The sequence below is a fragment of the Silurus meridionalis genome, chromosome 3, assembly GCF_014805685.1.
Source record: "Silurus meridionalis isolate SWU-2019-XX chromosome 3, ASM1480568v1, whole genome shotgun sequence".
Classification (NCBI taxonomy): domain Eukaryota; kingdom Metazoa; phylum Chordata; class Actinopteri; order Siluriformes; family Siluridae; genus Silurus; species Silurus meridionalis.
Genome location: NC_060886.1, coordinates 15,756,866 through 15,782,313, shown reverse-complemented (window position 1 = coordinate 15,782,313; position 25,448 = coordinate 15,756,866). Strand labels below are relative to the sequence as shown.

General features: G+C 39.4%; 3 protein-coding genes across 16 annotated transcripts in view; 1 reads left to right on the top strand and 2 right to left on the bottom strand.

The window, feature by feature from the left end:
• The window catches only part of caska (calcium/calmodulin-dependent serine protein kinase a), a 132,206-nt gene that overhangs the window by 97,298 nt on the left and 9,460 nt on the right, over nt 1–25,448 (top strand). For 3 of the 14 annotated variants that reach the window (XM_046844682.1, XM_046844684.1, XM_046844686.1), the window contains 15 exons: nt 9,818–9,920; nt 12,134–12,309; nt 13,393–13,515; nt 13,692–13,775; nt 13,901–14,000; nt 14,203–14,232; nt 14,499–14,620; nt 16,803–16,880; nt 17,624–17,704; nt 19,565–19,753; nt 19,857–19,935; nt 20,875–20,960; nt 21,143–21,211; nt 21,793–21,861; nt 23,463–23,498. In XM_046844682.1, the coding sequence (XP_046700638.1) occupies nt 9,818–9,920; nt 12,134–12,309; nt 13,393–13,515; nt 13,692–13,775; nt 13,901–14,000; nt 14,203–14,232; nt 14,499–14,620; nt 16,803–16,880; nt 17,624–17,704; nt 19,565–19,753; nt 19,857–19,935; nt 20,875–20,960; nt 21,143–21,211; nt 21,793–21,861; nt 23,463–23,498 (1,425 nt within the window). Of the gene's footprint in view, nt 1–9,817; nt 9,921–12,133; nt 12,310–13,392; nt 13,516–13,691; nt 13,776–13,900; nt 14,001–14,202; nt 14,233–14,498; nt 14,621–15,263; nt 15,411–16,802; nt 16,881–17,623; nt 17,705–19,564; nt 19,754–19,856; nt 19,936–20,874; nt 20,961–21,142; nt 21,212–21,792; nt 21,862–23,462; nt 23,499–25,448 lie in introns of those variants that run through there. The other 11 variants (XM_046844689.1, XM_046844683.1, XM_046844688.1 and 8 more) reach the window with 6 other exon arrangements.
• On the bottom strand, nt 5,437–7,248 carry LOC124382648 (probable G-protein coupled receptor 82). Its single transcript, XM_046844714.1, has 2 exons — nt 7,127–7,248; nt 5,437–6,538 (listed from the first exon to the last, which is right to left on the bottom strand). Exons 1-2 carry the CDS (start codon nt 7,246–7,248, stop codon nt 5,554–5,556), a joined length of 1,107 nt encoding a protein of 368 aa, XP_046700670.1. The 3' UTR covers nt 5,437–5,553.
• LOC124382649 (probable G-protein coupled receptor 34) lies at nt 7,858–9,403 on the bottom strand. The gene is made up of 2 exons (XM_046844715.1): nt 9,282–9,403; nt 7,858–8,978 (listed from the first exon to the last, which is right to left on the bottom strand). Exon 2 carries the CDS (start codon nt 8,958–8,960, stop codon nt 7,875–7,877), a length of 1,086 nt encoding a protein of 361 aa, XP_046700671.1. The 5' UTR covers nt 8,961–8,978; nt 9,282–9,403; the 3' UTR covers nt 7,858–7,874.

Here is a 25,448-nt window from a genome sequence, read left to right as displayed (position 1 = left end):
GGGCCTTAGAAAGGCTGGTATACAGGCGTGGCAGGGGGGCTCTGTAGCGCCCCCTGTAATGCAAAAACAAATATCGGTGCACAGATGGGGCAAACATGTACACACATGTAAGAGAGTTGGTATGCATATAGATCTCATCGACCCAAACAACTTTCACAATTAAACCTATTAGCTCCGCCCAACAGGAAATCTGCCATTTTGGATGGCCGACTTCATGTTGGGTTGTTTTATAGGTGCATGTGGTGAACTTTTAAATACTCCTCCTAGGGAATTCATGCAATTGACATCAAACGTGGAGAACATGATGCCGAGACATTGCCCTTGCTAAATTGTGAAGGGATTTTTGATATTTTGAACGGTGCTGCCGTGGCGAGGCAACAAATTTATGGCGAATTCAGTGAAAAAGTTAGTGTCTAATATCTAAAGCAAAAAATGTCTTATTCGGATGACATGCTGTGTATATGTTCGGACAAGGATTCCGATCGCATCAATGTGCCTATTGTGAATCTCGGACATAGCGCCACCAACAGGTGCCAGGAAGTGTTTCAGTCACAAAAGGTGGATTTTTTGACAGTTGCATGTGGTGAACTTTTAAATACTCCTCCCAGGATATTCATGCGATTGACACCAAAAGTGGTCAACATGATGCTGAGACATTGTAGATGATAAATTGAGGAGGAATTTTTGACATATCAAACGCTGTTCCCATAGCAACGTCAAACTTTACTTTCATTTTCAGGCGTAATTAAGCACTTGGCATGCACTTTGAGTGCCTTAACATGCTCAAAAACACCGGAGATTAGGCACAGACGTGGCAGTAGGGCTCTGTAGCGCCCCCTGTAATGCAAAAAAAATGATCGGTGCACAAATTAGGCAAACACGTACGCACATGTACAAGAGTTGGTATGCATATAGATCTCATAGACCCGAACAACTTTCACAATCAAACCTATTAGCTCCGCCCAACAGGAAGTGTTTCAGTCACAAAGGTGGATTTTTGACAGTTGCATGTGGTGAACTTTTAAATACTCCTCCTAGAATATTCATGCGATTGACACCAAACTTAAGCAACATGATCCCGAGACATTGTAGATGATAAACTGCAATGTGATTTTTGATATCTCGAACGCTGTTCTCATGGCAACGCGTCAAACTTACATTTTATTTCAGGCATATTTAAGGCTTTTGGCGTGCTTAGATTAACTTGAAATTTAACACATACATCACATTTGTCGGCTGTTAAGTGTGTCCAAAAAGGTCGGACAAGGGTGTGTCTCTTAAGTGGCCCACTAGCGCCCCTGTTTGTCTAAAATGTGAGGTTTCTTTTACTTACAGTCCCCAAATGGGTCAGTAACAACATAAAATAGTCCACTGATATTTACCCACTTGATGCACTTGCACACCGTGCATTGTTTTCTGGGGGGCACCGTATAGCGATACACAAATGTGCGAGGGCCCGCCATCGCTGCTTGCAGCTATATTTAGGGCCCGAGCACCGAGGAGCAGGCCAGAATGGCCTGCACCAGAGGTGCGAAGCCCTATTGGTTTCCTTAGAATTTATTATTATTTTTTTTTTTTTTTTTTACACATTGGTCATTAGAGGTCCCTTAACATACTCGAAAACTCTTGAAATTTGGCACACACGTCAGAGTCCTTTGTCACTAGGGCCTTAGAAAGGCTGGTATACAGGCGTGGCAGGGGGGCTCTGTAGCGCCCCCTGTAATTCAAAAACAAACATTCGTGCACAGATCCGGCAATTATGTACGCACATGTACGAGAGTTGGTACGCATATAGACCTCATCGAGCGAACAACTTTCGCCTCTAAACTATGAGCTCGCCCAACAGGAAGTCAGCCATTTTGGTTTGTTTTATAAGTGCATGCGGTGAACTTTTAAATACTCCTCCTAGGGAATTCATGCGATTGACATCCAACGTGGCGAACATGATGCGAGACATTGGACTTGCTAAATTGCGAAGGATTTTGATATCTCGAACGGTGCTGCCATGGCGGCGACAAATTTATGGCGGTCGGAGAACAGGAAGTGTTTAATATCTAAAGCAAAAATGTGTTATTCGGACGACAAGCGGTGTGTATGTTCGGCCAAGGATTCGATCGCATCGATGTGCCTATTGTGAATCTCGGACATAGCGCCACCAACAGGCGCCAGGAAGTGTGTCAGTCACAAAGGTGGATTTTTGACAGTTGCATGTGGTGAACTTTTAAATACTCCTTCCAGGATATTTATGCGATTGACACCAAACGTGGTCAACATGATGCCGAGACATTGTAGATGATAAATTGCGAAGGATTTTGATATCTTGAACACCGTTCCCATGGCAACGCCTCAAACTTTACTTTTATTTCAGGCATATTTAATCATTTGGCATGCACTTTGTGTGCCTTAACATGCTCGAAAACACCGGAGATTTGGCACAGACGTCAAAGTCGTCTGCCATTAGGACCGGTCAAAGGCTGGAACATAGGCGTGGCAATAGGGCTCTGTAGCGCCCCTGTAATGTAAAACAAATATTGGTGCACAGATCAGGCAAACATGTACGCACATGAACGAGAGTTGGTAGGCATATAGATCTCATCGACCCGAACAACTTTCACAATCAAACCTATTAGCTCCGCCCAACAGGAAGTCGGCCATTTTGGATGGTTTCATAAGTGCATGTGGTGAACTTTTAAATACTTCTCCTAGAATTCATGCGATTGACATCAAACATGGTGAACATGATGCGAGACATTGCACTTGCTAAATTGTGAAGGATTTTTATATTTTGAACGGTGCTGCCATGGCGGCGACAAATTTATGGCGGTCGGAGAACAGGAAGTGTTTAATATCTAAAGCAAAAAATGTGTTATTCGGACGACAAGCGGTGTGTATGTTCGGCCAAGGATTCCGATCGCATCGATGTGCCTATTGTGAATCTCGGACATAGCGCCACCAACAGGCGCCAGGAAGTGTGTCAGTCACAAAAGGTGGATTTTTTGACAGTTGCATGTGGTGAACTTTTAAATACTCCTTCCAGGATATTTATGCGATTGACACCAAACGTGGTCAACATGATGCCGAGACATTGTAGATGATAAATTGCGAAGGATTTTGATATCTTGAACACCGTTCCCATGGCAACGCCTCAAACTTTACTTTTATTTCAGGCATATTTAATCATTTGGCATGCACTTTGTGTGCCTTAACATGCTCGAAAACACCGGAGATTTGGCACAGACGTCAAAGTCGTCTGCCATTAGGACCGGTCAAAGGCTGGAACATAGGCGTGGCAATAGGGCTCTGTAGCGCCCCCTGTAATGTAAAAACAAATATTGGTGCACAGATCAGGCAAACATGTACGCACATGAACGAGAGTTGGTATGCATATAGATCTCATCGACCCGAACAACTTTCACAATCAAACCTATTAGCTCCGCCCAACAGGAAGTCGGCCATTTTGGATGGTTTCAAAAGTGCATGTGGTGACCTTTTAAATACTTCTCCTAGGGAATTCATGCGATTGACATCAAACATGGTGAACATGATGCCGAGACATTGCACTTGCTAAATTGTGAAGGGATTTTTTTATATTTTGAACGGTGCTGCCATGGCGAGGCGACAAATTTATGGCGAATTCAGAGAAACAGGAAGTGTCTAATATCTAAAGCAAAAAATGTCTTATTCGGATGACACGCAGTGTGTATGTTCGGCCAAGGATTCCGATCGCATCGATGTGCCTATTGTGAATCTTGGACATAGCGCCACCAACAGGCGCCAGGAAGTGTGTCAGTCACAAAAGGTGGATTTTTTGACAGTTGCATGTGGTGAACTTTTAAATACTCCTCCTAGGATATTCATGCGATGGCAAGACATTGTAGATGATAATTTGCAAAGTGATTTTTGATATCTCGAACGCTGTTCTCATGGCAACGCGTCAAACTTACATTTTATTTCAGGCATATTTAAGGCTTTTGGCGTGCTTAAATTAACTTGAAATTTGACACATACATCACATTTGTCGGCTGTTAAGTGTGTCCAAAAATTGTCGGACAAGGGTGTGTCTCTTAAGTGGCCCACTAGCGCCCCCGTTTGTCTAAAATGTGGGGTTTCTTTTACTTACAGTCCCCAAATGGGTCAGTAACAACATAAAATAGTCCACTGATATTTACCCACTTGATGCACTTGCACACCGTGCATTGTTTTCTGGGGGGCACCGTATAGCGATACACAAATGTGCGAGGGCCCGCCATCGCTGCTTGCAGCTATATTTCTTTTTGCAATCCATCCCATTAAGTATTAAGGCTGTTCTAAGAGTATATAGATATTAATACTCAGTATTGGATCATGTTGAATAAAGAGTGGTAAATGCAGTCTGAACATGAACACATTGTGAGCGCAGAGTGCTGAGGACATGCCATAATGAGTGCTGAGGACATGCCATAATGAAACGGACACAAGCCCAATGAATTCTCTTTGTAATCAAATACTCGATGTCCATGGTGCACCAATGCCCTCACATGTTTATTCAAACAGAGTAAAGGCAACCTGTACAGATAAGTTTTGAAATGTTTATGTAAAGTAATAAAAATATGTTTAAAAACAACAAGAAAGTCAGTTTCAAAATGTAGCCACACAATCATGTCAAGGAACTTTTTTTTTTTTTTTTTTTTTTTAATAATTTTCAATCAAAGCAATTATTTATTTTTAATGTGATCTTTATTTTTTAATCTTTTTGTCTGTGGGGTTTTTTTCATGTCACACCAAATATAGTCTAGTCTTCAATAAGTCAATCTCTTTCACTTTAAGAATAAATTAATTATAAGTCTGAAATCCATTCACATTCTATATATATGTGTGTGTGTGTGTGTGTATATATATAAACTATACAATAAATAGTGTATCCTCCCTCTTGTTTGGTGCCATATAATTGTTTTTTTTGTTGGGAAAAAGGGACTAAAAATGAACATTCCTTATTGCTAAGGTGGTACCTAAACTGCAGATCTTTTTGTATCTTTAACCTTAAATTTAATATACAGTAATATACCAACGGTAATATACAGTAGTTCATTTAAGTTCTGTTCAAATGTGTAATCCTGGTCAATGATATTCCCTTAAAACCAGGGTTCAGTATATCCACAGGTGCAAAAAAAAAAACCATTGGTACATCCTCTTCTGGTCAAGTCATCAGACTGCATGCAGCACAACATTATAATTTTTTTTTTTTACTCATGTTGTACAGCCACAAAGGAGGAAAGAGCAACTATAACCTTGTGGTTTCATAAAAAGATCATAAGGTAATCATGAGGCAGCAGCAGGGTGCAGAATGTCTTGCAGATACAGAGCAGGAGTTTCAGTTTCCATGACTTTGATCATGGTTGGAATTTAGGCTGGTTTAAGTTTTTTAGAAACTGCTGCTCTCTGACAACAGGTTACTTAAAAAAAAAAAAAAAAAAAAAAAAAAAATCCAATGAGCGTGGGCAAGAAATAAGCACTGTCTCCAACCATGTTGAGCAGATGAACATCTAAGGACGCTCATGATTCCATGACTCCTTGTTATGTCGAGTTAATGGTCTGTATCTGTGGTGCACACATGTAGTTTTCTGGTTTAGGACGGTTTCTGGTGTTGCGTTTGGCTCGGCAGCAGGGCATTTGCAGCACCAGGTATAGCACTGGATGCAGACAACAGCTGAGTGCTGCCACAAGTATCAGCAGAGTCTTCAAACAAAAATCGGAAGATCTTTGTTGTACAGTCTTCGTTGTACAATCTTTATCTCCGTGTGCTATCATCTTTATTCTCTGCACATGATAGGGGAGGAAACAGATCAAAAAAGAAACTACAGAGGCAATAATTTTCCTCCGAACTCTCAGGCCACTCGCAGATGCGGTACTCACCAGACTCATTTGGTTTACTTTGTGCAAATGGAGGATCAGCAGCCCGTAACTGAGCAGCATCAGGCCCAGCATGAAAAAGAAGACTCCCACAGCGAGGCAGTGCACTCTGTTTAATTCAGAAGGATTTTTATTTATCACCTGATCGAAACAGGATTCCACTTTTTGTCCTGTGGATTTAATGGCTGCCTTATATCTCATAGAGCCAATGACCAAAGAACTTCCCCCTATCCAGGTGCTAAGGCAGAGGAGCCAACAGAGACGAGGGTGCTTAAAAACTAGGAACAGTCTGCAACGTAGTCGTACTACTGTAACACAACGGTTGATGCTGGTCCATAGCAAGAAACTTACATTGCAGTAGAGGTTGATGTAGAAACATGAGACCATAAGAAACTCGGTTATCGAACAGACGGCAGTGTCAGCTTTCCATTGGGAACCACGTATATAGTAAGCCATTCTAAAGGGGAAGCTGCAGCACAGCATCAGATCCGAGACCATTATGTTTAAAGTGAAGATGACTGTGGGTGTCTTCTCAGTCCTCCAGAGGTCCAGTGTGGCCAATCCGTTGGTCAGGATTCCCAGGATAGTCAGAAGGAGATAAAGCCAAGGTAGAACAGTGGAGTGGTAACCTACAGGCTTTAGGAAACAACTTTTGTAGCACAGAGAGAAAGGGGGTAGGGGTGGATGGGGAAGGATGACATTTTAAAAGTGGTGAATTTTCTGTCTTAAATTTCTAGGTTATGTTAGGTTCATACTGTAGATACACTATGGATTGCACAAATGCTTGTGATGAATGCTGAAACAAGAATGCAATGCCCATGCCGATGTCTCTTCATACGTCATTTCACGATTAAAGTGCAGTAATATCAGTTAAGGTTCCTGTGGCCTTCATTTTCTAAATTTTTTTCAAAATCTAAGTTGCCACAGAGTATGTAGTTTGTGACCGCAAAATAAATCTTGTTTCAAACTCTGCTTATTCTTGACTGCAAGAAACCACAATAGATTTTGGGCCGTGAAAATAATAATAATAAAAAAATGTAAAAAAAAAAAAAAAAGGGGCATTTCAGTGGCTCAATTATTGTCTATATTAGTTCTAAAACGTCATATAAAAATTCCTATGTTGGTTTCAAGACCCATCATTATTACATAAAGAACATTAAAGCATTGCCTTTAAAGATTTCTTTAGTAGCTTTGCCTTCTAATTCTAGACAGTAAACAGGAGCAATCAATAGTATACCTTTCATCACAGGTTGTCCCGTTGATTCTAGTGCAGTTTGTAACATTAAGTTCTACCATTCTGGCTTTGCTTTCTTGATAGTTTCCTCTTGAAATCTGATGCGCAGTCAGCATGCAAAACATGGACTTATCGTGTGCGGAAATTAGGGGGAACAAGTCTGATGCTTTTCTAACCACATCCTCTGAGTAGTTGACGTTGCATTTTGGATCTGACCACGATCTTTTTTTTTTTCCTCTTTGTAAGGCTAGGCAGTGTTTTTTTCCTCTGCAATTGCATTATTCTGTCAATAGATGGTGCTGTGATTACAGCCCTTACTAATTTTCTGTTTTCAGCCGCTGTGTTTGCTCATTGGGTTTTGTAGTAGGGGAAGATACCTACAATTGTGTAACATTGAGCATGCAGCCATCAGCATAAATAATGTTGTTTTTTTACATTTACATGAAATCGAATACTTCCTGTTCATGTAGTTCTGAAAAAAAAACAAATTCTTTTGATCCAGGGTTTCAAAACAAGATAGTAATATTAGTTGGCTGTTCTAATTTAGATTTTAATGTTAGTTGGCTTTTCTAATTTATTGTTCTGGAGTCTCTTTCTTGTGAGTGTACTCTTTCTACTTTGGAATGATAATGCTCATTAAGGATAATAATAATATTTCATAGCTACATGGTTAATAAGGAAACCAGAGCGAAGTAGTTACTGTCCGGGTATATTATTTATTTGGATGGATGATCTAAATTACAGTTTTTCTTTACATCATGCTGGTGTCACTGTGGGTAGGCTGCTCCCTTTGATTTCTTCCTTTATCATAGCTGGAGCTGGTGGAGCCAGCAGATGTTTTCACACAGAGGTGTTTGTTCAAAGCTTGCAGTACTACCCTGCGGACTGAGCCACACAGAACAAAGTACATGACTGGATCCAGGCAGCTGTTAAATGCAGAAAGCAGCAGAGATAATTCATTGATCTTGTCAACTACCTGAACCCACCGACACGAAACCTCAGTGATCTGCGTGTAGATGTAGAAAATCCTCACCAAGTGATAGGGTACAAAGCACACAGTGAACAGAAAGAGGACAAAGAAGGACTTCCGAGCTGTTCTGCTGTACTTCGCAGCATTCGGAAAATCCGGCTTGTTTTTCGAGTCTTTAAGTAGCCATGCTCCTATCTTCCAATACGAGGTTACCAGAATTCCATAGACCACCCAGAAAAGGACCACAACAGCAGTGTTTATGTAGGCCTTCCATTTGGCATTGTGAAGGTGTTTGTACTGGAAACACAAGTTGGCTGGTTTTTGATCTCCTCCTAAGGCAATCAGTGGTGTTATGCAGAGAATAGATATTATCCAGAGGAGGCCACATGTGAGAGCGCTCTGCTTGCTGCTGAGGAACCTCTGCCTGCTCGGGACCCCCTGCAGTTTCACATAGCGATCTATGCTAATAAGCCCTAGCAGAGTAATGCTTACGTACATGTTCATGTAGAAAAGATTGCCCACTACCCTGCAGAGCACAGGATCCAAGTTCCAGCTGTCATGATTGGCATGGTAGCTCACACGGAAAGGCAGGCAGATCATGAGAAGCAAATCCGCGAAAGCCAGGTTAATTAGAAAAATGCGCACTGAATTCTTCCTGGAGTGTAGTCGCAGGAACACCAATAAAGCTAGCAGGTTGCCAGCTAAGCCAAGCACAAAGAAGATCGAGTAGAAGACCGCTAACGGGAGGCGAAGTGTGCCGTCGTTCAAAGTGAGATTGCCACACTTTGTAGTTGATTGGTTTGGATTTTGTATTTCTGCCACAGTGTTGAATAGAGTTGAGGCGTTGTGGAAAATGGGGTCTGCCATTATAAAAATGTGCTCTGCCTATTAAAAAAAAGAAAGAAATAATACATTTTAGCGTTTTGTCATGTTTCTCTCAGCATTAAGTTCAAAAGTTTTTGTTTTGGTATTAATGAGAAGATTCACTCAGCTTTAACTGCAGAGCAAAAAGGGCATGCACTTGAGATCAACACCAGCAAACACACAAATCATTTGAAACCATTCTTTTTTTTTTTTTTTTTTTTTTCTTTTCCATAAATTGATCATCCAGATACAAACACAAGTAGGTCAAAAAACATTAAGAACATCTTTCTGTCCAAAACTAAATTAGTTCATGATTTTACTTACGGTTTCTTTCAGGAAAACATCCGAATCGTGCCTTTTTCTTTACCTCAGTACAGTTAGCATTTACTCTTAAGTTATTTAGTCTTTCCTTCAGAGTCGCTGGTTAAAGCCATACAGAGCAGCTCTTGTATGTAATGAAGTGCAGGGGGCTGCTTTATTTTTTTTTTTTTTTTTTTTTTTTTATAAAAGGCTTGAAAGGGGAAGCCGCAACCACAGTTTTTTTTAAACCACAGCAGAAAACAGACAAGTTGACACTACAGTCATTTTGGTTTTCTGACTGTTCTATACCCAAGTATTACAAAACTTTAAACACATTAGGCTTAATATGTCTCATTTGAATCTTGAATAATAATAGTTTTTCAGGAGGACTTCTAATAAAAAGCAATATAAGCTGATTTTGCTTTTGAAAGAAGCCAATACTTCTCACAGAATTGGAGGTTGGATGTTACTGTGCAAAACTAGAGGTCTAATAGGCATCATTAAAATTTCTTTTTCGTCAGTGTGGAAAAATAATATGGGTTTTTTCTTCATTTCTGCAGCCTCACTGTGTGCTGCTGGCATCAAAGGAGAACTCTGCTCCCGTGAAACTGGGTGGCTTTGGAGTTGCTATACAGCTCGGAGAGTCAGGATTAGTGGCCGGAGGTAAGCAGCGTTTGTGTACTGTGTACTGCTCTGCACACGCACCAAGGTAGCAGCGGGTGCAAGTTAATTTATAGTTGCAAGATTGAACGAAAGGAAATAAAAAAAAAGGAAACCTAAATCTTCCTATTGAGCTGCATGTGTGACACCCTAATGTAAACTGATTTTCCTTTAGCTTATCATGTGTAACAATAGTGATAGGAACACATTAGATGCTCCAGTATCTTATAGATAACCGCGCAGGGGTTTCTGTTCCATCACAAGACATCTGTTTGCATTTTCTCAAAAACAGGAACTGAAATTGAGGAAAACGGTACCGGTAGTCTAATTGTGTATTGGTTTGCTTTGAATGACTCTCCACATCAAATAGACACTTTATGGGCAAAGGTTTTTGGACACCTGTGCATCAAATTGATCCTATTTTAAATATCAGGCCCTATTTGCTATTACAATAGCCTTGAAGATGTTCCACTAGATTTTATCCAGATTTGTGCTCTTTCAGCCCCCCAGTTTGGGTCTCCTAGTTCTCTTGAAGGGAGAATTTAATGCTACATCATCCAGAAACATCCTATGCAATTGTGTGCCCCCAATTTACCAAATATGGTTGGAAAAGTCAGCTGTCCCAATACTTTTGTCTGTATAGTGTATAAAACAGATGAAACTTTATAACATTCACTCATCTTTCTGTATCAAGATCTACATGGCATACGTTGTATTTCGTTTGAAAAAACAATTGCTTCCTGATAATTTTACAGTCATAACCAGACCAGAAAGAACAACGATATTATCAGGTGCAGTGCAGTACATAAAACAAGTTAAGAGATTTAGTTCATTTTCACATTAAACATAAGAATGGGGGAAGAAATAAAACCTAAGTAACCAAAAACTTAATGTGAAAGAGTGTAGATGAAAATAAAAAAATAATCTAAGAGTCTGTGCTTAATCTGTTCCCAGATTGTTATCCACAAGATTTTTTTTTTAATCATTCACTTGTTTCTGAAATACTCAAAGCAGTCTGATAACCGTAACCATGCCTTATGATTAGCTATATATATATATATATATATATATATATATATATATATATATATATATATATATTATATATGCACAAACACACACACACATATACATACCAGTGGCATTTGTTACCTGGGCCTTCAGTGAGGACTTACCGAACTTAATACCACCACTATCACCACACCGCAATTATAGAAACCATCAATACAATACAAACACGCAAAATAACAACGCATGGCATTACAGAGAGAGAGACAGAGGCATTTCACATATGGAGGGTAAATACCATTTTACTAAAGCAAGAAACCCAGTTAAGACAACTCCAAAACTCTACACTACAACCACAACTGTGCCACCAACATCATTTGGAGCAGTACAGAATTAATATGTGTCTAATAACATGACAAAAACATTACAATGTAAATAAAATCCAAACTACTCACCAGAGATGCAGACTTATAATTTGCACCGCTCCTCAGAGGCTGTAAGCAAGTGGTATTGCTTGTATTCACTGGTCTGGAAGTGGAGAACAAACCCTTTCCTGGGCTGAGACAAGCTAGCTAGCTTCGGGGTTGGCCAACCTCACGAAGTCTAGCTTTTCTTGAAAATTTATTTTTATGTATGTCTGAGACCAAAATCAAGTTCTCTTCCTCCGTAGGAATAAAAAAAGTCTAACTCAGATGTATTAATGTGTGCAGAGCGCTACAGACATGTTTTGCCAGTCGAACTTGGCTGTAACAGTTTCCCTCTGACCAACCAATCAGAGGATGGAAAAATGCTGACGCTATTCTGGGCCAGCTAGCTGCCCTGTGAGGAGGATATGAAATCTGATTGGTTAAAGAAACAGACCCATTGGTAATATTCTCAATAGTAAAAGGGCCAGCACTACTGATTGGCCCTGGGCAGCACATAGAGGCTGAAATCTGATTGGACCAAAATTCTAACATCTATATACATGTACTGGAAGCAGTGCAGCCAAGAGAAACGCTACGAAATTAAAAGACTGTTGGGAATAAATTAATACAATTTCATGGAACAAATATTAGAATGTATGTTGTAAATGTAGGTCAGTGCTTCTGATAGTGTTTAGGTCAGCAGAGAAGACTTTGCTGGCCCTGACCACCCACACTAATATATACATATACTGGTGTCCCTGTTAAAGTGGTCAGCAAATGTATAATGAGGTGTTTTTCCAGGCCGAGTGGGTACCCCTCACTTCATGGCTCCGGAGGTGGTGAAGAGAGAGCCATACGGAAAGCCAGTGGATGTGTGGGGCTGCGGAGTCATCCTTTTCATCCTGCTAAGCGGCTGCCTGCCCTTTTATGGCACGAAAGAGCGCCTGTTTGAGGCCATTATCAAAGGAAGATACAAGGTATTAGTTTAATAAAGTGATGAGCATCAAAGCAAAACCAATGCTCTGCATCAGCACTATTGAATTATCACTGGCAAAGAATACAATTAAAACCTTTTGAAGTCATATCAACTAGCTTACATAAAAGTCCAACTCAAAAAGTTCAGTAGTTGGAAGATCTTTCTATTTTTTTGCACTGGACAAAGAATGGAGGAATAGGCAAAAAAAAAAAAATCAGTCTGCAGTCAATGTGAAATGCAGTTCTGTGATTTTGGCTGTCAGTAGTATCACTCAAGCATGTTTAAAGAAAAATGAAAATCCAATGACTGTCAAAATTAATAGGTTTCTTAGAGAAAATGCATGGGAGGAAATGTATGAAATATAGTTCTGTGCCTTGGGTCGATTACAATGGAAAATGGATGGTTCTAGCTTGAATAATTAAGGAAAAATCGAAACAGTTTGCTTTTGGAGAATGTTTGAATAAAAGAAAATATTAAAGAGGAAAGGATATTTAACCCATTCGTTGTTCAAATGCTCAAGTTAGATGATAGTTTATGTAAAATTAAACATTTTAAAACCTAGATTCTATTCTGAGATTTTTTATCTATTGTCAGATATATTATATTGTTGCATTGTTGTGTTTTTTTTTTTTTTTAATGTCCCAAATACTTGGCTGCATTATGTTGAGAGTTCTGTCAGGCTGTTTGCAAGTCCCAAGGTAAATGTTTTTTTTCCCTGTCATTAGTCAGACTGAAGACGCACGCAGGCGCCTGCAGCATTAGAGACGGGTTACATAGTTGAGTGTACTCATTGGGAGGAAAAAAGCAGAAAGTATGCTCTATTTAAGAGTGGGAATGCTGGGAAAGGCTACCTGTAAAAATATATTTTTTCAAGGTATTTGTCTAAAAACATGCAAGCAAGAGTAATGTCAGTGTTACACAATTATGGATAGGGGTTTATTAAGTGTAAAAAGGTTATGAACTACTCTTAATGTGAGACAGTTTGTAATAAAAAAAAAAAACTCTAAAGTGCATCCCCTCACCTCATACAGTTCTTCTAATGCATTTTATGTATGTGCTACATATCCACAACCCCCCTCTTCAGATGAACCCTCGGCAGTGGACTCAAATCTCAGAGAGTGCTAAAGACTTGGTACGACGCATGCTGATGCTGGATCCCGCTGAGAGGATTACTGTGTATGAAGCCCTCAATCACCCATGGCTGAAGGTACCTGACACATGACTTCACTACTAGATTCTTTCTTTCCTCTAGAGTTGTAGTGAGAAGCTTTGTGGTTCTAAACTAGGTCACTTGGTGAAATCAAAACAGACAACAAAACAACTTCTTACTTACAGGTCATTTCTTAGAGTGTGATTGTGTGTGTGTGTGCGTGTGTGTTTCAGGAGAGAGATCGGTACGCCTACAAAATCCACCTGCCTGAGACAGTGGAACAGCTGAGAAAGTTCAATGCACGGCGAAAGCTCAAAGTACAACTCTCACTAAGCACTATAGAAGTACAATCTGACATTGACAGTGGAAATTTGTCTACAGATTATTTTAACTGTACATTTACTCTAAAACAATTTACATAATCTCATATTCCCGTGCACAGGGTGCTGTGTTAGCAGCAGTCTCCAGCCACAAGTTTGGATCGTATTACGGTGACCCACCCGAGGAGCTGCCAGACTTCTCTGAAGATCCCACGTCATCTGGTACTCATCTACCAAGACACTGTGCACTGTTTGTTTTAGCAAGACTAACAGCACTGTAATTCTTTTAATGGAGCAACTGAGAGACAGATGATATAAATCCTGCTTGTTATTTGACTTTATGTACTTGAACCAAACTCTCTCTTCTCTTGGGAATCCTTTAAAACGTTGTTGTAAATGTAATGTTTGTTTTTGTTCAATGCTGGCCTTCCAAAAGGACTGCTAGCAGCCGAAAGTACGTATCTTTAATCTGACTTTTCTGTTTCACTTTTTCCTAGCGCTGTCATCTGTAATGCGTTCCTATTTGTAGATTGTAAACAAGTTCCTAAATTATTTTCCTTTCTTTCGTCACATATATAATTTCGAATATGACCAAGAGGCTATGAGGAATAATACCACAGCACTTTATTGAGCGTTAGAAACGGATTACATTAATTATGATTTAATAAGTATACATTATTAAATGGGGTCTAAAATGTACTTTGTGTGGTTTTTGTGTAGGGGCTGTGTCCCAGGTTCTGGATAGCCTGGAGGAGATCCATGCACTAACGGATTGCAGTGAGAAAGACCTGGACTTTCTGCACAGTGTTTTCCAGGACCAGCATCTCCACACATTACTTGATGTGAGTTATGACCTCCTGGTTTATAGAAAACTGATTGCACACATACACAAAGAGACTGTAACAAGTTAATTTTCAGAATAAATGTGAGAGTTTTTATTTGTCAGGGTATAAACTACAGCTGCTTTTACTTCGGCCAGGTCACCAGCAGAGCCACACACACAGAGGTCTTGAATCTAATATTTTTATTATTAACACACACAATGAGAACCTCTGTCTCTAATTCGTTATTTGTCTGCTGTTTCCGTGTTCACAAAAACACACACAGACACTTGCATGTGGTTAGTTTGTGTCTTTGTACACATTCAGCAATGTTGCAGTGGATGTTTGTTTGTGTATGAATAGCTGAATAGATTCGGAGTTGTTTGTGCGTGGTCGTAATGTGTGAGAAGAGCCTTACACATCCCCTCAAAAGTGTCACTGTACAGGATCTAAAGGAAACAACAGTGCAGAAATGTTTGCAAGTCTCGTGTCAGTCAGGACGGAATGTTTAACACTTGGGTTCTGTGAGTGCACATGTACTATTGAAAACCCAAAACGAAGTCCGGAAACAGTGGCCGTTATTGTCAGACTTCTCCTTTCAATACCGTGGCTGCAGCAGGGTCTGATGGCCTGCACCACATTTTAACCCTTTTCTGATAAAGCCATGCTCTGGGAGACCAGTCTGATTGGAACTTGAACTCCATGATCCACAGGAAGAAACCAAAGACACCCAGGCTGCAGCATTAGTGTATGTAGTGCCTGTGGTTAGTCTGGATGATAGCTGATAAGATTTACCCTTGTTTTATGTTTGGTGAGTAAACATGGTGATTTTTAGCTCATGGTGGTGGTTTTCTTAGTTATAATAGTGTTATGTTTAGTTCTTGGTTATAAAAGATTTCCTCAACACATTTGTATTTGAAAGTGCAAAAAAAATGAAGAGTTCTTGTTGTTTTCTGTAAAATAAGTAGAGGAATCAATTTATTGAAATATTTTGATTAGGGATTTATTTACATTGTGTTTTTTCACTCATTGAAGCAGTTGTAACAGTTGTAAATATTTGTAACAAAATATTTTTGACTTTCCTTATTCCGATCTTTTAGGGACGCTTCAGGGGTTAGTCAGAAGTGGGTTTCGCAGGTTGCTTCATCTCCGGGTGTTTTTCAATGATAGTCTCTCTGTTCTAAAGCAGGGTTTTCAATGATGCAACGATGGCTGAAGAACATATTAAAAAAATGTAGTTAGATGAGATATAATTTGTGTGGCAACATTTGACAGGCGTGTCTGTGCTATTTTTATTAGTATCTACAGGATGAGCTTGCCACAGCTCAGGAAACTGCTGAGTTTTGTGTGTGTGTGTGTATATGTATATATGCACACGAGAGAGATGATAATCTTGACAAAACAGATACCACTGAGAATTTCCTACTTCATTTTTCACTGCATGAGCTCTGGCTCAATATTTACATAGTACATGAGTGTTTAGCCTGAATAGCTGTATTAGACATTGAACTTAATTGTACTGTAAAAGGGATCGGAGATATAAGTTTTATTGAACACAAAAACTTGGAAAATGAAACAGTATTAGTTAAGCAGATTACAAAGTAATGTGTTTCTCTTTATTAATTTGTTTGTTTGTTTATTTGGGAACCATGGCAACTTTTTAAATTGTAATATAATACAGTTTGGTAAAATGGAATTAGAAACAGTTGGATTTTTGGCCTTTCATAGGAAAAAGTTTGGGCATCTGCCGTTGATGTTTCGAATTAAAAATACAGAAATGTAAACTTTCTGAACATCTACAAACCGATTTTGTTGTTGAAGTTGTTCTTATTGTGAAGCCTGAATAAATGCATGTCATCAATGCACACTGCACTTGCAGAAGTGTAAAACTTCTGCAAGTGTCGCTTGTTGTTCATGATTAAATGCGAAGCAGGAATGGCTTAACTTAAATCCACAAAACAATTTAATAAATTGTGGCAGAGACCTGTTCCAAGTACAGGAAGACCACCGCATATGCACGGTGAAGAAAAATCCAGAAATGTAATTATTTATTAAATCTGCGATTTTATCAAAACAAATACTATTATTTTATTGACCAAAAAGAAATATGTTTCTGAAACAATTGTATAAAAAGACGTTTCTTTCTGCTACATGTGTTGTGTTAGTTACTGAAACCACATCTTGTTTTCTGCTTATTTTTTAGCTGTATGACAAGATCAACACCAAGTCCTCCCCACAGATCAGGAATGCTCCAAGTGATGCTGTTCAGAGAGCCAAAGAGGTCAGTGCCTCATCCCACAGAGTTACAATTCAAATCAACAGTCACTTCACTGAGCGAAACATCACCAAATAGCTAGCAAGCTCATCTCAGTGTCGCTGTCCATGAACAAGTAGTTACACTATGTGAGCAAAAGTTTGTGGACACCCTCCTATAAGATTTATATGTGCTTTTAGAACATCCTATTCTACAATTATTACTGCTCTATGATCCACTACATTATGGAGTGTAGTTGTGGAGATTTGTGTTCATTTACCCACAAGAGCATTAGTTAAATCAGGTACTGATGTATGGTGAGGAGGCATTGGGTGCCGTCATGATACCTCATCTAAAGACATCCTATGCATGTCTACAACATATGGTATATATCACAAATGATATCAATATGTTTAAAGATCTGCTTCATAAATTTCATATATTATAGACATCAAAAGAAGAAGTGCTCATAATAATGTGTAATGAGTACATTATGAGAAGTAAGTACTGTTTTCTTTAAAAGAAAGCAGAAGCATGTTGGTTAAAGGAAGTTATATGTGCTTGGTTTTGTGCTTGTTTTGTGCTTGTTGTGCCCCTTCAGTAAGACTTTTCATCCTCATTCATAAGAAGTTACATTGACCACTTTCATGTATGTGTGTATGTAAAGATGCGTGCATTATTGAAATATAACCCACCGTTCCTGAGCTGTGCTTTAAAGAGTTTAAAAGAAAAAACAGACTTTAAGCTGTGTCATTATTGTTTTTCTGCAGGTACTAGAAGAGATTTCCTGCTATCCAGAGAATACTGATGTTAAAGAGCTGAGGCGAATCCTAAATCAGCCCCATTTTATGGTAAATTAATCTGCTAATATATTAAGCTATCTAAGCTGCTTTATTAACCTGTTCTTGTATATGCACACAGAATGTCTACCAGGCGTAGCAACTAGAAGCTTAAAATTAAAGCCTTCTGAAATCTTAATTAAATGAACTAAACTGTCACAGCTACGTCGGGACTAGCACTGGTACCAAACCACATAGTAAAGGAGCACCACAATGCCGTTAAAAGCTGGACTCCGATTAGAAGGTGATGTGAAGCGGCAGCTCTGACAGTGGTTCCAGCTGCAGGGTTTAATATTGATGTGCTCATTATTATTACACCGTATAGGAGGAGTTTATTTAACATTTTTGGAAGGAGTCTCCTGTAATAGCACTTTGTAACCATCAGACATCAACCTGCAACAATTTTTGGCCTAAAGATTAACAAGACCCTGGACTTTGCATTCAGTGACTCTGAGTAATTACATCACCTCAGAGTTGTTCTTTAGTAATCAATATGTGAAAGAGAGGGCTTGTGCTCTTATCAGTGGGACAAATGTTGTATCAGGGTTTCAGCAGTGTGCAGATAAAGTCCTGTACACCACTGTCTGTCCTGGTCAATAAGTTCACGTAATGAGGAGAACTGAAGACAGGAATAATGTGTAAGAGGAGAAACGAACAGAGCTTAAAAGGAATCCACACTTGTCAGCTTTCTGTAGATATCAGATGAAGAATGATGGTGTCTAAAGGGAAGAGGGATGATGTATAGAGCCGAAAAATGTGGAAAAGATTGAAAGCCTAATAAAGGAAAAGCTGATTATTCAACTTTGTGAGAGGATGTGAGATAAGAGAACAGGGGTATGTGGATTGGAACTGAGAGAGGGCAAGAGACAGAGATTAGGAGCCAAGAGGGAATTACTTGAGCTACAGGAGAGAGTGACTGTGGAACAGATTTCAATTGTGAAAGAAAGTGAAACGTTTTGCTTTGGGTTGTAGGAGTTTGGAACCGGAAAGAGGGAGAAGCCAAGGCTGTGTAGGTGTTTTTTTCTTTTTCTTTTTCTGGGAAAAGAAACAGCAGGAATGTGATGTCACCTTTTCCAACTTTGAGTGCCAGGTAAAGTTAAAGGGACCCAGACCTGCTGCTGAAGGGGAAAGGGGAAGGTAAGAGTGGGGAGAGAGAGAGAGAGAGAGAGAGAGAGAGAGAGAGAGAAGGGGGGAGGAGAAAGTAAAAAGGCACTGTCAGGTACAGACGGGTGAATTTCGGCCTTCTGTTGACCTCGCTTCCAGGTTCCCCTTTACCAAGGACGATTGAAAGCACTCCAAAGCATTATTCCAGACGGTGAGGATTTATAGGGTACTGGCTTTCATATATATATTTTTCTACATTTTTTATCCTATTAGAGTTTATTCTAAAGAATGTGTAAGGAGGCTAATGTCTGAGGAGTGTAAAAAAGATGAAAGGTGTGGGGTGAACATACTTGTTTTGAGAGCTCCATTGTGGATGTATTAGTGGACATATGTTTTGTTGGGCTGTTGGTTCAGGAATTGGTTCAGGTTTACTGATTGACTTTGTGGTATAGTGTGGCGCTTGTGAAAGTCTTTAAATGTTTTGAGCTTCCCAGGGTCCCTGAGGTTTCATAAACATTTTCTTTAAAAAACAAGATGCAATCTAAAACGTACACGTCTCATTTTTTAATATGTTAATAGTGTTATAACATGATTCAGTACTCAGCATTATTTACTAACATTTTAAAATACACTGATAAAACTGTCGTCATTACTTGCAGTACTAAACATTTGCTCGCATTGGGGCAAATATAAATCTAGATCTAAAAATAAATCTGTCAGTCATGAGTGTAAAGTTTTAGTGTGCACGTGACTCTCTCCACCCACTAGGCCTTACTGCAGACTCATGATGTGGTAGCTCATGAAGTGTACAGTGATGAGGCGCTGAGGGTCACACCACCCCCGACTTCACCGTATTTGAACGGAGACTCACCTGAGAGCACCAACGGAGACATGGACCTGGAGAATGTCACCCGAGTACGCCTGGTGCAGTTCCAGAAGAACACCGATGAGCCCATGGTATGCGTGGTAGAAAGACTTATAACTCCTTCATATTAATAATGTTCAGATATTGTGATTTTTGGCACAGACACTCTGAGCTCATTTCTCTTCTGTGTTGCAGGGTATCACTCTGAAGATGAACGATCTAAACCACTGCATTGTAGCCAGAATAATGCATGGAGGCATGATTCATCGACAAGGTATGCTGTTTTTTCAAATCTGTTTAAAAAAACGGCCACCACAGAACTGCTGCTGCACTGACACGATTAACATGACCACCACTCGCACAAACCCACCGTTACTTAAAAACAGGCTTCATATAGAGAAGGATTTAATACAAAGACAGTATTATTACAGATCATTTAGATATACTATATGGGCAAAAGTACAAATGACCCTCACACCTCAATTCATCTTTAAACATCTCATTCCAAAACGATTGGCACTCTGTAGACTTGGTCTCCCTTTTTCTACTGTAACAGACTGCTCTCTTATAGAACAGTTTTCTATTAGATTTCGTGATGTGGCCATCAGGGATGTGTCAGATTCAGTGTCAGCACTAATGTGTAAGGTAGACTGGCACATAGTCTGAATTTCAGTTCATTCCACATTGTTTCAGTGTAGTTGAGGACAAGCCTCTGTGCAGGCCACACGCATTAGAAGCATTCTCATACCGGTGCAGGTTTGGGCCCCTTAGTTTAAGTGAAAAGTGTTTTTAATGCTACAACACACATTTTTTGTCCTGCATGAACTCATGTCTTGAGTGAGGATGATGAAATGAGTGTATTCATACACTTATGTAGCAGTTACTTATCAGATTTTTAACAAACAAAAAAAAAGGAAGCTGTATGTTTCAGAATGCATTCATCCATTATTTAGAAATGTTGAACAGGTGTAGAAAATGGTGGCAGTTTGTGAACCAGATTTGATATGCTGGTCAGGTCTCTTCATACTTTGGGTGATCTAGTATCTAGAGTGAAGCACACATATTGGATGATTTAAATTGATTGCTTTACTTCTTTTACACCAGCATTTTACTCACTGTGCACTCTGTATACACAAAGCACTTCTTTATGTTCTTATCAGTGCATATATCTTTATTTATTTATTTATTTATTTATATTTTTTTAATCAATTAGGAACGTTGCACATTGGAGATGAGATCCGGGAGATCAACGGTATTGGTGTAGCTAATCAGACAGTGGAGCAGCTGCAGAAAATGCTTGTGAGTGAAAATCATATAAAAGTTCTTGTCTTTACCTGATATTATGTGAATCCAATATAAAATGTTTTGAAAGCTATTTGCTGTCAAAGCAAAAACATAATCACTTTATCGGGACAGATGGCCGTGTAAAAAAGGTAAAAATGTGACCTGTCATAATTTATGCTGTGCATTTGTCTGTACAGAGGGAGATGAGAGGCAGCATCACCTTTAAGATTGTACCAAGCTACCGGACACAACAATCGTCTTGTGAGGTAAAGAAAGCGAAGGGTCTCTTCCATCACCTCGCGCACTCTGTATTTTCTTTTGTATTTTCTTTTTTTTGTTTTGTTTCTTTCTGTCGCACTCAGTCTGTTACTCTTTGGAGTGCTCTGGGATGGGCTGGAACTGTTATGGACTTTGTGTGTGACTAACTGCCTGCCCTGTGGCTGTGTATTAACGCATTCTCTCTGAGACGCTGCATCATACAGAGCGCCCGGGTCCTGGCTCACACGCTAGTGCACACCAATTTCACAACCAAGATAGCGGAATAATGACACCTGCACCTTCACAGCACATGCTTTAGCCCGGAAATAAGATGTATTGTAGAGTATTAAGACTGCAATTTATTAAGGCAGAACCTTCCCAGCCTTTCTCCCTCCAACCACATGGATGTGCTGTTTCGTGGTCTAAGCTAAATACACATATCACCGGTGGAAAAACATGCAGTGTGCTATTGCCCAGCGTGATGCCCCTCACCCCCCTTTCTTCCCCCCTTTCTGCTCTAGCAGAGGCCACTGTCCAGGTTTCTCTGCTGTCTCTCTGCTGTATCACTGACCTGTGTATCTTATTACAGAAAGAGTCCCCTACCTCCTCCAGACAGTCCCCTGCTAATGGCAATTCCAGCGTTAACAGTTCTATCTTGGTAAGGACCCCACAGTTATCTCAAATGACCGACCTCCCCCAACCCCTACCTTCCAGCAGATCTCACTTAATGTTGTCCATGATTTTTTTTTTTCTTTTCTTTTTTTCACTTTGATCCCTCAGGAATATATTTTATGACGACTACAGTACTTAATTTTATGTTGCATTTAATACATGTTTGTATTTAATATCAGTTTTAAGAAAATGTTTTTAAACCTTCCCTGTCAGAAAATACAATTGCACCCAGTGATTAAAGGAAAGCAGACGATCACTGTGTTTAGTTTCCGTTATCTCAGTTCACAAATTGGTGTGCTCTGTGCTGCTGTAATCTATACACCTGACCGTTTGTATGCATAGTGTGTGTAGAGCTTTAATCTCTCACCAACAAACTCATAACGCTTTTCCTCAAGACAGTGCAGTAATAGATCTACAATTCACTTTCCCAGTAACCAGTACTATAACTATGTACTATATCACATAGTTTAACGAGGAAAGCCGCCTTGTTTGGATACTACATGTACTAACAGTGATATATGGGTGAGGCTACAGAATGATCGTCTAATACAGTTCACACAAAATGGTCAGAGAATCAAGACAGCATAAGGACTGCATCATAAGTCACATCTAATGAATAGTATATATCAGTAGAACACCCAAGTTTATTATGTAATATATTGGCAAACCTTCCATTAAAGTTTTTTTTAGCACAGTTAAAAGCAGGCATATTCACAATACAGCTGAAATTCAGATATAGATTTAGATCTTTAATGAGCAAGCCATGTACAGAATGTACATCCACATCTGGGTGGTATCAGGTACTAATTAGTCCTTTAATGCTGCGTATTATTTTGGTTAAAAAGTACTAAATGTGTTACGTACAGCAAAGTTCTCATAGCACAGTACAGCAGTCTGTATTTTCCAGTAATATTATTTACTAAAGAAAGGGTGTGTTTTTGTATTGACTGTTTTGGGAAGTGGATTCTTTTGGTTATCCTTTTGGGATTATCCCTCCAGATAGTGTCCACCTGATGATCTTTATTAAGCTTGTACTAATTTTGCAGGTATTGTTATGTAATAGGGAACAGATCAGGCCCCAATACTCAACCAGGGTCTGGGTAGCTTTGGATTTGGGTTCCTCAGTGTAACTCACTGTCCAGTGGAAAAGCAACTTTACAGACTTACAGATTCTTTTTCACAATGGCCAGACATCACCAAAGAGCCCGTGATATGTCAGTGAGAGCAGTAATGTAGCGTAATACAGTAATTTAGCATGTCCTACAAAGAGCCTGTAAAAACACTGAACATGTGCACCCTTGGATCAATCCCATGGGAAGTGACTCGGTTCAGAAATCCATCAATGTAGAGATCCTACCATTGGTGGCTCGGGGAATGGAAGTATCATCTCTGGTAAACGGATGCTTGGACAGGCTGTGATGCTAACAGGTGCTTGCTTGCTCTCTGCTTCTCTGCTTTGCTGTTCTGTAACTTATGGGTTTGGGATAGCAATACATCATAGGTGTGTTTTGGTGTGATTTTATTGTGCAGTTACTGTATTTGTGGCTTTTATTTTTGCTTTTTTCATTGCTGTGTTTTATTTTACAGGACTTGCCATCAACCATCCAGCCAAAAACACGCCAGGTAAATAGAAAAACTATCTGACGCTCAAGTGTGTGAATGTGTGCGTGTTGTTTGTCTGAGAACTGGAAGGAAAGGCATAAAGTGGCACTATATCTAAAAATCTTTCCTGTTCAGGAAGCAGGATAAATGCACTATATAGTTAAATGGATACCTGAGCAGTACACTCAAATGTGGGGCTTCTCCAAACTAGAAATAGAGAATAGAAATAGAAGTTAGAATAATACTCCATCATATGTATTTTGTGTCGCCTTTTCTATTACAGTGGTCCCCCGGTTATCGAACTTAATTCATCCCTTAAAACCGTTCGAAATCCGAAATGTTCGAAAACCGGACCTAATTATCCCATAAGAAATAATGGAAAACCAATTAATCCGTTCCCGAACTCCACCAATACCCAATAATTAACCATTTTTTCCTGTTTTTAGGCGTATTAATACAGTCAGGAATCCCCCTGCTACGCCCCCTTTGGTGGCTGTCATACCTCGGTGCTTCAGGGAATTCCCTGTTCCTTCGCTCATGCGTGCCCCGCCCACATTGAGCTCATCGCAATCGGGCTTCCTCCGTAAAGCACCGTGGATATTATTTATGGACTGCCTTTTGCCGGATTATCCCGATCTCTGCGGGTATTTTGTGTTGGCATGGTAAAAGTATAAATTAACAACTTTACAAGAGTAAGAAACAAAATGATTACTGTACTTACCGCTAAATATCACTAATATTGTTCACAAACAGAAGTTGCGATAGATGCTTACTCAGCGATGGTTGAAGCGGAAGCAGGTCCTTCCCCTCGCGCTGGGTTGGGCAGCGTGGGTGGCGTTCGATAACTAGAACTTTGTTCGTTCACCGGACCCAAATTTCGTTCGGAAAACCGTTCACTAAACGGAATGTTCGATATCCGAGCCGTTCGATAACCGGGGGACCACTGAATTATTATTATTATTATTATTATTATTTATATTTGCCTACTGTTATTCGCTAAATTCAGCATTTGTTTGTTTTAGTTTAGGCATCACCTCACAGTGGGGAAAAAAGAGATTTTACTGTTGCTATTGTTGTATATAGTTTTTTGTTTCCTTGTGCATGCATCAGTGACATTTCCCAGAATTGAGACATCATGAAATGAAAAATTGATGCTTTAGAGGATGCACTTTACCATATATTTGTTCCGGGTAGTAAAGCTTTAACTACACATGCTACCTTGAAAAGCATCTTCAGGAGGAGAAAAAATAAATTAAGCAAAGCATTGATTCCAGAGGATGATTAAATGAAGCATTATTATGGTGGCTACAGGTTAAATGCTTATAAATGCATATTGTAATTGATGTAATTGTTTCTTTTTCGAACTGCTAATCATTTGCAGTTATTAACTCAATGTTTAATAGACTATGTGATGCAAACATCTGGGTCTGTAGAAAATACGACCCATTTAAAAGTCACTCTCCACGGGGTGATTTTGTTGCTCTTAGGATGCAGCGATTTGATCACGAGGATCCTTTAAAGACTAATAATAATTTTTCTTAACTGACTGAGTTGAATGTTTTATTGGAAATGATGATTAACAAACCATAATAATTACATACAAAACTATTCTAGAGGAGTTAGTAGAATTCTACAAATTGGCGAGAGAACAGGGAATGAATTAAATGTGGTTGAGATTATATTTAGGATAAGTTGTATTGTGTGTGTGTGTGTGTGTGTGTGTGTGTGTGTGTGTGTGTGTGTGTGTGTGTGTGTAAATTATGAGGTTTAATCAGATGTATTACTAATAATCTAGCAGACGTTTCATTACCATTCTCTAGTTGCACTTACTCCACACACAGCAGCTAACACAGCATTACCAGCTTTCTAACAACACTGTTGTTCAAGTTTATGGACTGACTGACAGCCCAGTAGACAATATGTCCTCTATAGTTTCTATATGTTTATAAACAATAATAGTTTGAAGAAAAA